Below are 12,263 nucleotides of genomic sequence, written 5' to 3'. Positions count from 1 at the left end.
AGCAGCCTGCTGATTTGAAAACACCTTTGTGACAAGTCCTTACATCTTGATAAAAGAAATGAGCGTGTATTTTGGTTTGGCTGGAAGAGTTTGGCCTTTCGTTCTGATAAAAATGGCTTTAATTTCACAAATATCCTTTACAGGAGTAGACTTGATAGCAACTTTCTATGGCTGCTTATATGCTGGCTGTATTCCCATCACTGTTCGCCCGCCTCATCCACAGAATCTTGCTACCACTCTACCCACTGTCAAAATGATTGTAGAGGTAAGTATAAGATATTCCTCTCCTAGTGCTTTGGGTCGGTGTAGGGTGGGTGATGCACCCTCATAAATTGCTTTGCCATAGTCAGGGTAAAATAAGCTAGGAAAATAAGTCAGTGAGCCAATAAATACTTTTTCAGAGATGCATTAAAAGTGTTCTTTCTGTTGTTGTAATTTATTTTGCTTTGTTTCCAGTGTTTCTCTTCATCTGTTCATCTTGCTGGATGGATATGAAATCACTTAGGCATTCATTCACTGGTTTTATAAATGTTTTTAATTCACAGGTCAGTAAGTCTGCATGTATACTGACCACACAAGCGATTATGAAACTGCTGAAGTCCAAGGAAGCTGCAACAGCTGTAGATATTAAAACGTGGCCCACTATTTTGGATACAGGTACAAAATGTTTGCCTACTAGCCAAGATGTAAATAGTTTGAAGACTGATTTACTTATTTTGTTACACCCTAACTGCTTGATTGAATGGGTATATCTTGCATTGCATCAAAATAGCTGTCCAGAAACCATAAATAGTGTCTAGTGTTAATGCTGTAAAGATGCATTCTTGTCCTGCGCTCTTTTTCCAAAATAATAATGTAGTACTCTTCTCTTTTTATATATTTTAAATAGATGATATGCCTAAGAAGAAGCTGGCTAGTATTTTCAGACCTACGTCTCCAGATATGTTGGCATACTTGGACTTCAGTGTGTCTACTACTGGTATATTAGCAGGAGTAAAGGTAGGGTAATGAGAGAGATTATTATACTTTATTTCCTTTATATATAGACATTATTCTGCATTCATTCCTCCTGCCAGAGGAAAAAAAGCACAAAAATGTAAGTGGACCATCTTAGTTTTCTGAAAGCTTATTTTTAAATTTGATTAACATCAGAATTTCTTGATGTACGTTTTGGAATCGCTCAGTCTTCCCACCTCCACGCGAGGAATCACTGAGGGGACTAAGTGGAGAGTGTTTGTTGTAAAATTCATGAATGTTTTCATGTGTGATTTATCACGGATGTCATTTGATGTTTGATGTCATGAATCACACGATCAGTTTCGAGTCCCTGAGAGCGCCTGCTTTCCTGTTGCAGATGTCACACGCAGCTACAAGTGCCTTGTGTCGCTCCATCAAGCTGCAGTGTGAGCTGTACCCCTCGCGGCAGATCGCCATCTGCCTCGACCCCTACTGCGGCCTGGGATTCGCGCTCTGGTGCTTGTGCAGGTACGTCAGCCTTCTCTAGGGTCCCAGGGAACAGGACGAACCCACATTAACCTTTTTATAGGTATTTCATAAAGCACAGCACTCATTTAAGTGATTTAATTACTTGAGGAGCTTGGGATTTGCAAGCGGAATTAGATACCAAATCCAAGAAAAAAAGACTTCACTATCTATTTCACGTTGATTAAATTAATCCTTTCACAGTCTTTAGAGATTAAACCGTATCTTTTTACAAGATCCTTAAGGTGTTGACTGCAAGTTGGGTATGCACTAAGAATGCTGCTGAAGGAAGCAATTAAATGTTTGTTAAAATTAATGAGACCTGAATTGATTCAATCAGAGAAGTACCATAATGCAGCACATCTTGCAAAGCTACAAAAATGTTAATCTTTTTTGCCTTTTAAAATGTACCATATACTTTAACTAATCCAATGATTTAAAAGTGTTTTAGGTATTTCATTTTAAAAATTGCAGAAACTGGTTTTTTTTCTAAACAGATAAAGCTAATTTTACTGTAGTTAACCTGTTCCTTCCCTCTCCAATTTCCCCAACTTGGAGGGAAATGCACTGAAGGAAAACAGAACATTTGATTTTGGTAACATCTGATGATTTATATCAATATTAAAGTGAGGCAGGGTGAAGGGATAAGAAACCTCAGTGATTGAAGAATTAAAATCTAAGTGGATTTAAAATACATATATATTTTAGGGAAGGGACTACATGTTTCATGCTTTCTCTGCAAGATTTAGTATAAGGTTGCTTTGTTTCATCTGAGTTATAGCTTTGTTTAATGTGAAAGACTGCCAGCTCATGTTAACTGGTATCCGGGTTAAATATTTTACATCAACACTGTTTAAAAGCTGAGATGCCTATGGCAGAGGCTAGAAAATTGCACTGAAAACTTGAATGGTGCAACATAGGTGTTTAAAGACTCGCTTCAGTCAAAGCAAAAGACACATTATCCCTAGAGCGACTCACAAAAATAAGCTTAATTACCAAGTGTAGTCTGTAGCCAGAATGATGTCTCACATGTTAATGTTTTTATGTCAGAAGTTCTGTGTATTCGGGGCATTGAGTATTTGCCTTTAGTTGAATACAATTTACTGCAGGACAAATGTCCTCGCCGTAAAGTTTGTGACTTGGCTAAGAACCGTGGGTTTGAGTTAACTGAGAGGTACTTGCTCTCCATGGAAAAGATAAGCTGAAGTTCACATACCACGCTCTCAGTTTTCCTGTATTGACTTCGTTTTGACCTTTATGTAACTTTTGGCTTTTTTATGCTAAAGCTTTTACATTCCGTGTCCTTCCTCTCCCTAGTGTATATTCAGGTCATCAGTCTATTCTCGTCCCTCCTCTGGAACTGGAGAGCAACGTGTCTCTGTGGTTGTCCGCTGTCAGTCAGTACAAAGTGCGCGTCACGTTCTGCTCCTACTCGGTGATGGAGATGTGCACCAAAGGGCTCGGGACGCAGACCGACGTACTCCGGGTGAGTGCACGGAATTTGTCAACACACTGGCTGATGTACTAATACATGTGTCTTTCTGAAAATATTCCAATTTGGCTTGCAGAAGATGGGCCTTAAGTGTTTCTTTGGAAGTCTTTCGTTATGACTTGCTTTTTGGTAAATGTTTATACTGTGGGATGTTTCAGCTTTCAGATTTCGGGGGCAGGGGGGGAAGAAAAATTCTTATGTTTTCAGCTTTACTTACTTGTGCCAAAAAAAAAGCTCCCCAGAACCTGCTTTCAGATCTCCTGACACCAAAAGTATTGCATTGCAAAATGGATGTAACCTTCCTACCCTCAACAAGTACACACTATGGATTTTTGAGGGAAATCTCTTCAACTGAAACTTATTTCTAGAATCGTTGACTGCGGGAGAAGAATGGACTCCAGCAACTCTATGAGAGTTATAAACTTAAGCTGTTTAATGCAAAGTTTGATCAGGTTATATAGTCTTAAACTGCTGGGTTTGTAGTTACATCAATTATACTTGGATAATTATAGTTAGATTATGCGCTGCTTATATTTCTCTAGCTAATACATGATTGGTTGCTATCTTAAACACTCATCACCTCCCATGTCTCACCATAAACTACTTTAATTCCTCATTCTCCTCTTGCTTCATCAGCTTTCTTCCCCATTCTGTGTGATCAAGGACTTTTCAGTGACCCTTCACTTGTGACCTAGATCAGCTCAATGCAGTCTTGCTCACTGCATGGACGTCCATTTGTTTCCAGAAACGATCCCACAGTTGCCTTCAAACTTAAAATGTGTTGTTTTCTCCACCCACCCTGTCAGATGAAAGGAGTTAACCTGTCCTGCGTGCGGACGTGCATGGTGGTTGCAGAGGAGAGACCAAGGATTACACTGACGCAGTCTTTCTCCAAGTTATTCAAAGACCTGGGCCTCTCTGCTCGTGCGGTGAGCACGACGTTCGGGTGCAGGGTCAACGTAGCCATTTGCTTACAGGTGAGAGATTAAACTGCTTATTCCTTCACGTTAGGGACAGAACCTCTGGGAATTCTATAGGAAATCATATTCTGCTGTAGGTAATTTTTTTTCTAATGAACAAGAGCGCCATTGCTTGCTTGCTTCATCACCAAGTTAAATAAGCCTTGAAGATGTGGATTATGATAAGTTCACTTTTCTGTACTCATGGACCAATTCATTTGCTTTTCTAATACAGAGGATCAGTATTAAGAAACTTGTTTCCTTCCTACTGTGCAGGAGCAATATTAAATTAAAACACAGCTTCCTGTTCATAAGCATATTAAATATTTCAAGCAGTGGTGTTTGAGCTTTTGTGTGATTCAGATTTTGCCTGTTTGAAAATTAACTTATGTATGTGTGGAATTAAATGGAAGACAGAATTCCTCAAATAACTCAGGAAAATTGACAAGGTGGGCAGGTTTTTTTCACTTCTAAAGAATACAAAAGAGTATTATCAATATACAAACACATTTGTCTCACCTCATGTGGGAGTTGGGCTTTTTTTTTTCAGTTAAAGGTATAAAATTAGAAGCTTTGATGAGGAGAATTTGCCCATAAAGTACAGAGCCCAACTTCACAGACTGGAGATAATGACACCTTGTGGTCCAGACCTGCCTTTGACAGTTTAGAATTCAGCTGACGATCATGTTATATGTGTCATTTAACCAGATTAAATCTAATTTTTCTTAATGAGATGTTTGTTTTCTATTTAAGAGAGGGGTAAAAAAAACAAGTATTCTACAGCTAACCTGAAAATCAGGTACTAAGTGTGGTCTAGAAAATGGCAGAACACCTTGAGTATTGGATGATACTGGAGTTATCAGATAAACTACTCAAGTTGCAGATGCAGCACTGTGGCACTTTTTATGTGGAGAATTTCAGACGGCACATGCATTAACTATGTGTGCAATTGTAATTTTTCTTTCTGGTGTTATTGGTGTGAATTACACTTAATTAAAAAAAATACTGTTCCATGAAGATCTCTACTGTGCTTCTGCAAGAATTTTATTCTGGTTTTATCTTTTCTGGTGCCCACTATGTGAAGAAAAGCCTTTTTTCCTCTCAGAATATATTTTAATGGTCTAGATTGCCTACAAGAGGGATGAGCTTGGGCCATGAGCTTCTCAAATATGTTGCCATTCATAGTTGTGTTTTCAGCTGCTATAGTTTCTTTAACACATGTTAAAGGAGAAAAGGTTTTTAGCAACCCCTAGATAAAGGGTAATAAAGAAATGTGGCCAGAGCAATTTTATGAGTCAGTAGATTAAAAAATAGGATCTAGATGAAATTAAGGTGACTGTACAGAAGGGTTTTTAATTCATTGAAGAGAATATTTCAGATGCCAAATGTGGAAGAATAGCTTTCTGAATTGCCTGTCTAAATAAGAGTTTTAAAAGGCAGTTGTGGACATTTGCTGTTTAAATGTTACAAAGGGGGAAAACAGTTTTTCTACAGAATGTTAAATGGCAATGTGAAAAGTGCTCCAAGAAAACTGAAGTGTAGGGCTGCTACGAAGTTCAGTTTCTCCCTCATTTTATACCTTTTTCACCTCTGCTCTCTGTTTTCGAGCCCTTTTTTTAGTGTTTGGTTTTCTTAACCCCTTTTCCCCATTCTTCCAAAGCAATATATGTATCTGACTTTTTAAAATCATTGATTTTAAATGAATATAGGTGAACAGTCAAAGCGAATGGGTATTTGCTACAAGTTAGTGTGCAATTAAATACATAACGTCTTCCAGCCTTACTGGAGTGTTGTACTGGGAAGGTGTTTCAGAATATTTCTAGATGCATAGAGATGGAGGAGGGATTTCTGAGAAGGCAGCAGGCATTTATGCTCTTTCTTAAACCTCTTCTTGTTTATTAACTGGGACTTGCATGTTTCCCAACGAGCCCCTTAAAAGTGCCGCGCTCTTAAGTAATCTGAAATGGAAATTTTCTTTTCACTCTAAACCAGTATGAGTTTTGTTTTCTGTCTTACTGTGTGTATCTTATGTTTCCAGTGCCTCTCTGTTTGTATTTTCTTTTTTTTCCCCCTTTCTCTCTGTTTCACACACTTTGATGGCCTCTGTTACTTCTGTCTGTGGTCCCGCTGTCAGCCGAACAGGCTGGGCAAGCTGGCGGAGCAGGTATAGTGCTGCATGTGTGCTCGTCGTGTCCTACCGTCAGTCCGGGTCAGCATTGCCACTCTGTGACAAACGTGTGTCGTTTCAGAGAGTTTTCCTGTCATACGGGTGAAAAGACATTATCTTTCTAAAGAAGATTGGGTTTACTCACCTGTAGCTGAAGTGCAAAACCTCTTTCTCAAACAAGCAGAAAGGGAGTATAGCAATTATTGCAATAGCTGAATGGTATATTCCTGAGGATAAAGATCATGCCGTTAATCTGGTGTGGCTGTCAGTGTCACTGAGCCTCAGCTGTGCTACAAAAGTACCAGGGAATGTTGTCATAAGATCATTATTACTGTTCTCCAGAATGACAATCTTGAGGCAAAGTGGCCTCATTTTAAGTATTTCTAAAATGAGAAACTGTGCTGGGGGGAATAGTCACTAAAACTTTGCCTGTTTTTTTTTTTAGCTTAAATATGCATTTCACAGCAGTTTCTAGTTGTCTTGAAATTAAATTCTGCTTGGGGAAAAAAAAAAAAGGTCCCATGTTGGGAAGTGGGAAACTCAACAGAGTTGGTCAGAAGGTTTATTAGTTTATTGTCCTCTGATGGCAACACAGCTGTGCTGAGGCTGGGCCTGGCAGGAGCCCTGCAGAGATATGGCTTGGTTAGAGTTGTGTTTCAGTTAAATGTTGGTGCTTTTTCTTTTGATTTGGTTTGTTTTTTTCCAAGTTGACAAAACTGTTATAAACTAGAACAGTTGAGAAAGAGATTAGGCACATATAGGTTTATGCTGACATGCTTTGCGCTGTGTAGTTTTTAGAGGAGGTGCTTACCAAAATAAAATTTTAAAACATTAAGTTTTAAACTGAAAATTTTTTAAAACTTAGAGACTTAACTGTATAATTATGTACTACACTCATGCATTCATTTACTGATTGCATAAACCATCAAAGCTTTATGAAAGTCACTCTAGAAAGGTGGGCTGGTTTATCTGTTTCTGGTAGATGAGGGCAGTACTTTCTAAGTGTCAGTAAAAATGGAGAGGAATTTGCGTGGCTGTGAGAATGAAACCAGCATTTTCTGGCTTCTGTTTAATTTCTTTCTTCCTTCCTTATTCTTAGGGGACAGCAGGACCAGATCCAACAACAGTCTACGTAGACATGAGAGCACTTCGACATGACAGGTACAGATTGTGTTAAAGCATTAACTATTTCCTGACCATATGGAAAGGAAGTTCAGCCTCATTGAGTTGCACTGGTATGTTGAAATACTCTTGGCAGAAGCTAATCCCTCATCACCATTTACAAGAAACCTCACCCTAGAAAATTCTTGAATGACAGCCGTGTGCTGACATTCCATCTTGCATATTATATCCTTGGTCTCTTCTTATGGTGGGCAACTCTCAGAAATTTGGCTCCGTCTCCTCTGTAACAATCTTTTAGGTAGTGAGAACTCTTAGTCTTCCCAGATCAAATAAATCAATGTCAGGCCTGTACTACAGAATATCAAAACACACACACATAAACACACGTACGTCACCTGGAAATTTGCTGAGGATACATCATTCTATCAGACTTAATTCTATAGTCATAATTTTCATAGTAACTTGTCTCTTGGTTAACTTAGTTAATGCAAGTGCTGGCAGCACCAGCTTCAGACTGCAAGGTTAGTAGGGTACAAGCATATATGTATTGGTTTCTGTACCTTATGTAGAAACACAGTATCAAGGCTTGGTGTGTTTGCTTTGTTTTTCTAATTGATAAAGTTAAATTAGGGGCTTATATTAACTGGCATCTTTTATGACTGCTCATCTCTGATTTTTGCAAGTTTAAATCTTAGCTGTTAGAAGACAAGCTCTTCATCGTTTGCACCTGGACAGATCAATGTGAACTACAGACATTTTTTCCTTATTTAATATATCACTATGACTTGCATGGTGTACATTCCTGCTGAAAGCAAGTTCAGCCACAGCCTCAAAGCTGCTGAGTCAGTTCTGGCCTATGGGTATAGGGATGGTGTAATATAACGTCATGTATAGGAGCCTCTCCTGCTGGACGCAGTTCTTGTTCCTGCAAATGTTCCATCATAATAAGTTCTGCTGCAGAGTGTCACTTAATTCTGTTCAGGCTGCTTGCTCTTCACTTCTTGTAATTGCAGGAACTGCAGCCTTAGAGCTCTATTAGAAAAAGTTACTTATCTCTCCAGAGAGCTGAGTTTCTGATTCTTCAAAGAAACATGGTCTATGGGAACACTGATACAGAAGCTTTGAAGGCAGCTAGAAACTCTCAGCTGTCTTACTGCATTATGAATAACTGAGCATAATTGACTGCCATCAAAATGTTTGGTTAGTGCAGCCAAGGATACGATAACACCGGTTATACTGGAACACAGCTATTTAACTGCTATTTAAGTTCATAAATCCTTATACAAATATATTCTTTTATTTACTCAGGGTGCGTTTGGTAGAGAGAGGTTCTCCGCACAGTCTGCCGCTGATGGAGTCTGGAAAGGTGAGAGACTGAGATCAGTCCTTCCTCCTTGTGACCCTTACGTGGGTGGTGAGCTGCTTCAGCTGCATCTCGGTACAGAATCTGTGCAAAGAGCTTCACTTGTCACAGTATATCTAGGAGAGCCACTAGAGAGATCATAAAACAAACAGCTAGTTAAAATGGAGCCAGGTGCATGAAGTGAAGCACTAGGATATGTTGCTACAACTGAAGAAATCAGAGGCCTTCATGTAAAGGCATTTTTCAGATGTGAAACAAGCTTCAACCCTAAAGCTGCAAAATAGCTACTTAGGGTTTAAATGATTAAGCAGCTTGGTGGGAAGAGATGTTTGATATCTGCGGTGCAGAGAGGAGTAGAAGGGGAAAAATTGCACAGACTTTACTTCTGTGGCTCTGCTTTATTAACTTTTCTTTGATGAATTCAAGTTCTCTTAACTTCTGTTTGTTTCTTATTCAAGATTCTTCCAGGGGTAAAGGTCATAATAGCACACACTGAAACCAAGGGACCTCTGGGAGACTCGCATTTAGGAGAGGTAAAGCTTTGATGCTGTTGCACTTTATCATCAGTGATTTAATATATAAATAAATCATGTTAGACAAATGCCTGTCCCTTAGTGGAACAGCCACATAATGTGGGAAGTGAATGAACTCTACAGAGAGCTGGAGCTGTTTACATACTTGTATGTATGTCTGCGTGGTTTCCCGCCTCTGACCAACTACCGCATGCCAGTACCAGGGGATTACAAGTTGATTAGTCTCTGTCTGACTGGCAACTAGAAGAGGCAGTGAAGATTTCATGTGCTCCCATCAGTGGACAGTAGTAATGAGGTAATTTGCTGTTTGGTTTAATCTTTGTTTTATATATATCTGGGTTTGTATATATGAAGATGCTCAACTAATAGAAGATTGCAGGCTAACAGGCATTTTAGGAGCAACAAAATTGTCAGTAGAACAGATCTTTTAAATCAATAAATGATGCTGCCTGGGTCTGGCAAAATAACCTGTGATTATATGGGAATGATTCCCTTTCATTGTTGTTTTGGTTTTTTTATTTATCCCCTAGATATGGGTGAGTAGTCCGCACAATGCTACTGGTTACTACACAGTGTATGGAGAAGAAGCACTGCACGCTGATCACTTTACCGCTCGCTTGAGTTTTGGGGACACTCAGACCATATGGGCTCGGACCGGGTACCTTGGCTTTCTGCGCAGAACAGAACTCACTGATGCTAGTGGAGGTGAGAGAAAACTAATGGACCTACAGAAGTGTGAGTTTGAAACGCCTTGGGCTAGCGAAGAGTGCGCTGTCCTGTGAGTTATCCTGACTTTGTTAGAAAAAGTGCTGAATGTAACCAGAATTGTTAATCTGTGCATATTCATTCATTATAATGATACTGGGTAGTCATGCAAAATCAGAAATTCATAATGATAATGCCCTTTTGACAGATGTAGAAATCATGTTAATCTTCCTTTACTTTCACTTTGACGAAATAATATAAGCCTATTTGTTAGAAGCACTAACTTAGTTAACCTAGCAAAGCTAAGGCTGAAGAAGGGATAGAGTTGTTCTCGCTGAATTAACTGTGGGGAACTTAAGAAGCTGAGAAGAATATTGCTGGCTTGAGGACAAGCGGATATAAGCTCATTTTAAAAAGGAGGTAAAGAAAAAGTTAAATTTGGAAATTGGAAAAGTGATCAGAGAGATCTTCTTGTAAGAATAGTGGGACAAAAAGATGCTTTCACAATGGGTTTTGATTTGGTTTATGAACTGAGATTACATTATGTGAGAGAAGGGGCAGGACTGGATGACCCAGAAATTGTTTTTAGTCTGGTTTCATTTGCTTTCAATCAATAGGCAGAAGTGCTACATGACCCGTTTATTCTCTTTTCTCCAAATGGTAGAGCTTGGTATGTATTATGGATGACTCATCCTAGGAAGCACCAGGAACATCCTAGAATGTCAGGGATAAGCACGTACGAATGACCACGTTTGTTCTGTAGACCTGCCGATGTTTTAAATGTCTGTGCTGTGTTGCAGAGCGGCACGACGCCCTGTACGTGGTAGGTTCTTTGGATGAAACACTGGAGCTCCGAGGAATGAGGTACCATCCCATCGATATAGAGACCTCTGTAATAAGAGCACATAAGAGCATTGCAGAATGGTAAGAGCCTCAGCGTTACTTTCCTGTATCATTTTGTTTCTTCTAAAGCAGCAGAAGTCAAGCTCTGCGGAACAGCATGCTAGACTGAGAGCTTGCTGTGAGAGTGAACTCACCAAAACTTTGCTTAGAAACTACTGTGGTGAGAGTAACTGAAATATAACACCTATCTTTCCCTTGCTTCCATTGCTCAAAAAAAAAGCAACCCACACCTTTGTCACAATTTGATCTTCATAGTCTGAAAGACTCGGGGGGGAAAGGGCGTGAACAGGACTTGCACATTGGGTTGTTGACTTCCCTGTCAGCATCAGAATGTACACGCTTGGATGTGGTAAACACATCTCAAAGATTTCTTGAATGACATCTTCCAACACGTACGATTCTTATTTGGTGCTGATGGATGATGTGTGCCATGTGGCTGCAGGTCCTCTTCAGTCTCAAAGCAGTAGTGTTGACGTGTAAGCTTTGGGAGGTCTTGTCTTTCCTTCAGCAATCTCTGAAGATTTACACAAGTACATTAGTACCAAGTACGCACACACTGAATGTGAAATCTTAATGGTTCCCATTTTAGTACATAAGTATGAAGGACTTTTAAATACATTATTTTGTACGTATAAGAGAGAAAAAGACCTCTTACATTTTGTACATGGACAATTAAAATTAAGTGGCAGAGAATATTCCAATAAGTTACAGCTTCAATACCTCTTGTTTTACAATTTTTTTTCACATTACTGTTATATCACTTGTTCTTATTTATTGTATTGTTCAAGTCCTTAGAAAATTTATGTCCAGTGAGCCTCTCTTTGATAACTGCCTTCCTTTGTGTATTTTTTTTCTCACCATTAATATTTGTATCATGCCAACAGTGCTGTGTTTACATGGACCAACTTGCTGGTGGTGGTTGTGGAGTTGGAAGGCTCAGAACAAGAAGCTTTGGACCTGGTCGCGCTGGTAACAAACGTGGTTCTGGAAGAGCATTATCTCATAGTAGGCGTTGTTGTCATTGTGGACCCCGGTGTTATTCCTATCAATTCCCGTGGTGAGAAACAACGGATGCACTTGAGAGACGGGTTTTTGGCTGACCAGTTGGATCCTATTTATGTTGCCTACAACATGTGAAAACTGAAAATCACATCAAGGCTAAAGCACCAAAATCAAGGGACTTTCCAAATAATAACATCGGAATCCATTTTTTAAAAAGCTGTTGAAGACCTTAGGAAAATGGAGATACTAATTCTTCACAGACCTTCATCTCTCAGATTGCATTTGCTTTCATAAATCCATTGTAACAGTTCTAGCTGTCTTAGGATGAAGAGTTTACTAGAATTCCTGAAGGAAGCTTCTTAGAACTCTCATGGACCACTGTTTTTCTACAATAACTATGAATGTCAGTACTTGATGCACTGCGTAAAAGGACGTAAAGCGGGGTGGGGAGAGGACACCAGCTGTGAGGAGGACTCCTGGAAAGTCGTGAGTAACCGTTTGGAGTTCACTCTCCATGTGATTGTTTGCAATACGT

General features: G+C 39.4%; 1 protein-coding gene across 2 annotated transcripts in view; it reads left to right on the top strand.

Moving 5' to 3' along the window:
- DIP2A (disco interacting protein 2 homolog A) overlaps positions 1 to 11,863 on the top strand; it is a gene marked incomplete at both ends in the record, with an annotated part of 103,486 nt that extends 91,623 nt beyond the window's left edge. The window contains 13 exons of one of the 2 annotated variants that reach the window (XM_080346878.1): positions 144 to 265; positions 546 to 657; positions 890 to 999; positions 1,355 to 1,485; positions 2,800 to 2,968; positions 3,781 to 3,951; positions 6,068 to 6,097; positions 7,200 to 7,261; positions 8,531 to 8,588; positions 9,044 to 9,118; positions 9,649 to 9,823; positions 10,624 to 10,747; positions 11,611 to 11,863. In XM_080346878.1, the coding sequence (XP_080203004.1) occupies positions 144 to 265; positions 546 to 657; positions 890 to 999; positions 1,355 to 1,485; positions 2,800 to 2,968; positions 3,781 to 3,951; positions 6,068 to 6,097; positions 7,200 to 7,261; positions 8,531 to 8,588; positions 9,044 to 9,118; positions 9,649 to 9,823; positions 10,624 to 10,747; positions 11,611 to 11,863 (1,592 nt within the window). The remainder of the gene's footprint in view (positions 1 to 143; positions 266 to 545; positions 658 to 889; positions 1,000 to 1,354; positions 1,486 to 2,799; positions 2,969 to 3,780; positions 3,952 to 6,067; positions 6,098 to 7,199; positions 7,262 to 8,530; positions 8,589 to 9,043; positions 9,119 to 9,648; positions 9,824 to 10,623; positions 10,748 to 11,610) is intronic. The other variant, XM_080346879.1, reaches the window with a different exon arrangement.
- Between the last annotated feature and the right edge of the window lie 400 nt (positions 11,864 to 12,263).

This window comes from Nesoenas mayeri (assembly GCF_963082525.1).
Source record: "Nesoenas mayeri genome assembly, chromosome: 6".
NCBI lineage: Eukaryota > Metazoa > Chordata > Aves > Columbiformes > Columbidae > Nesoenas > Nesoenas mayeri.
The sequence above is the reverse complement of the archived record's forward strand: the minus strand, read 5'-3'. Positions and strand labels throughout refer to the sequence as shown.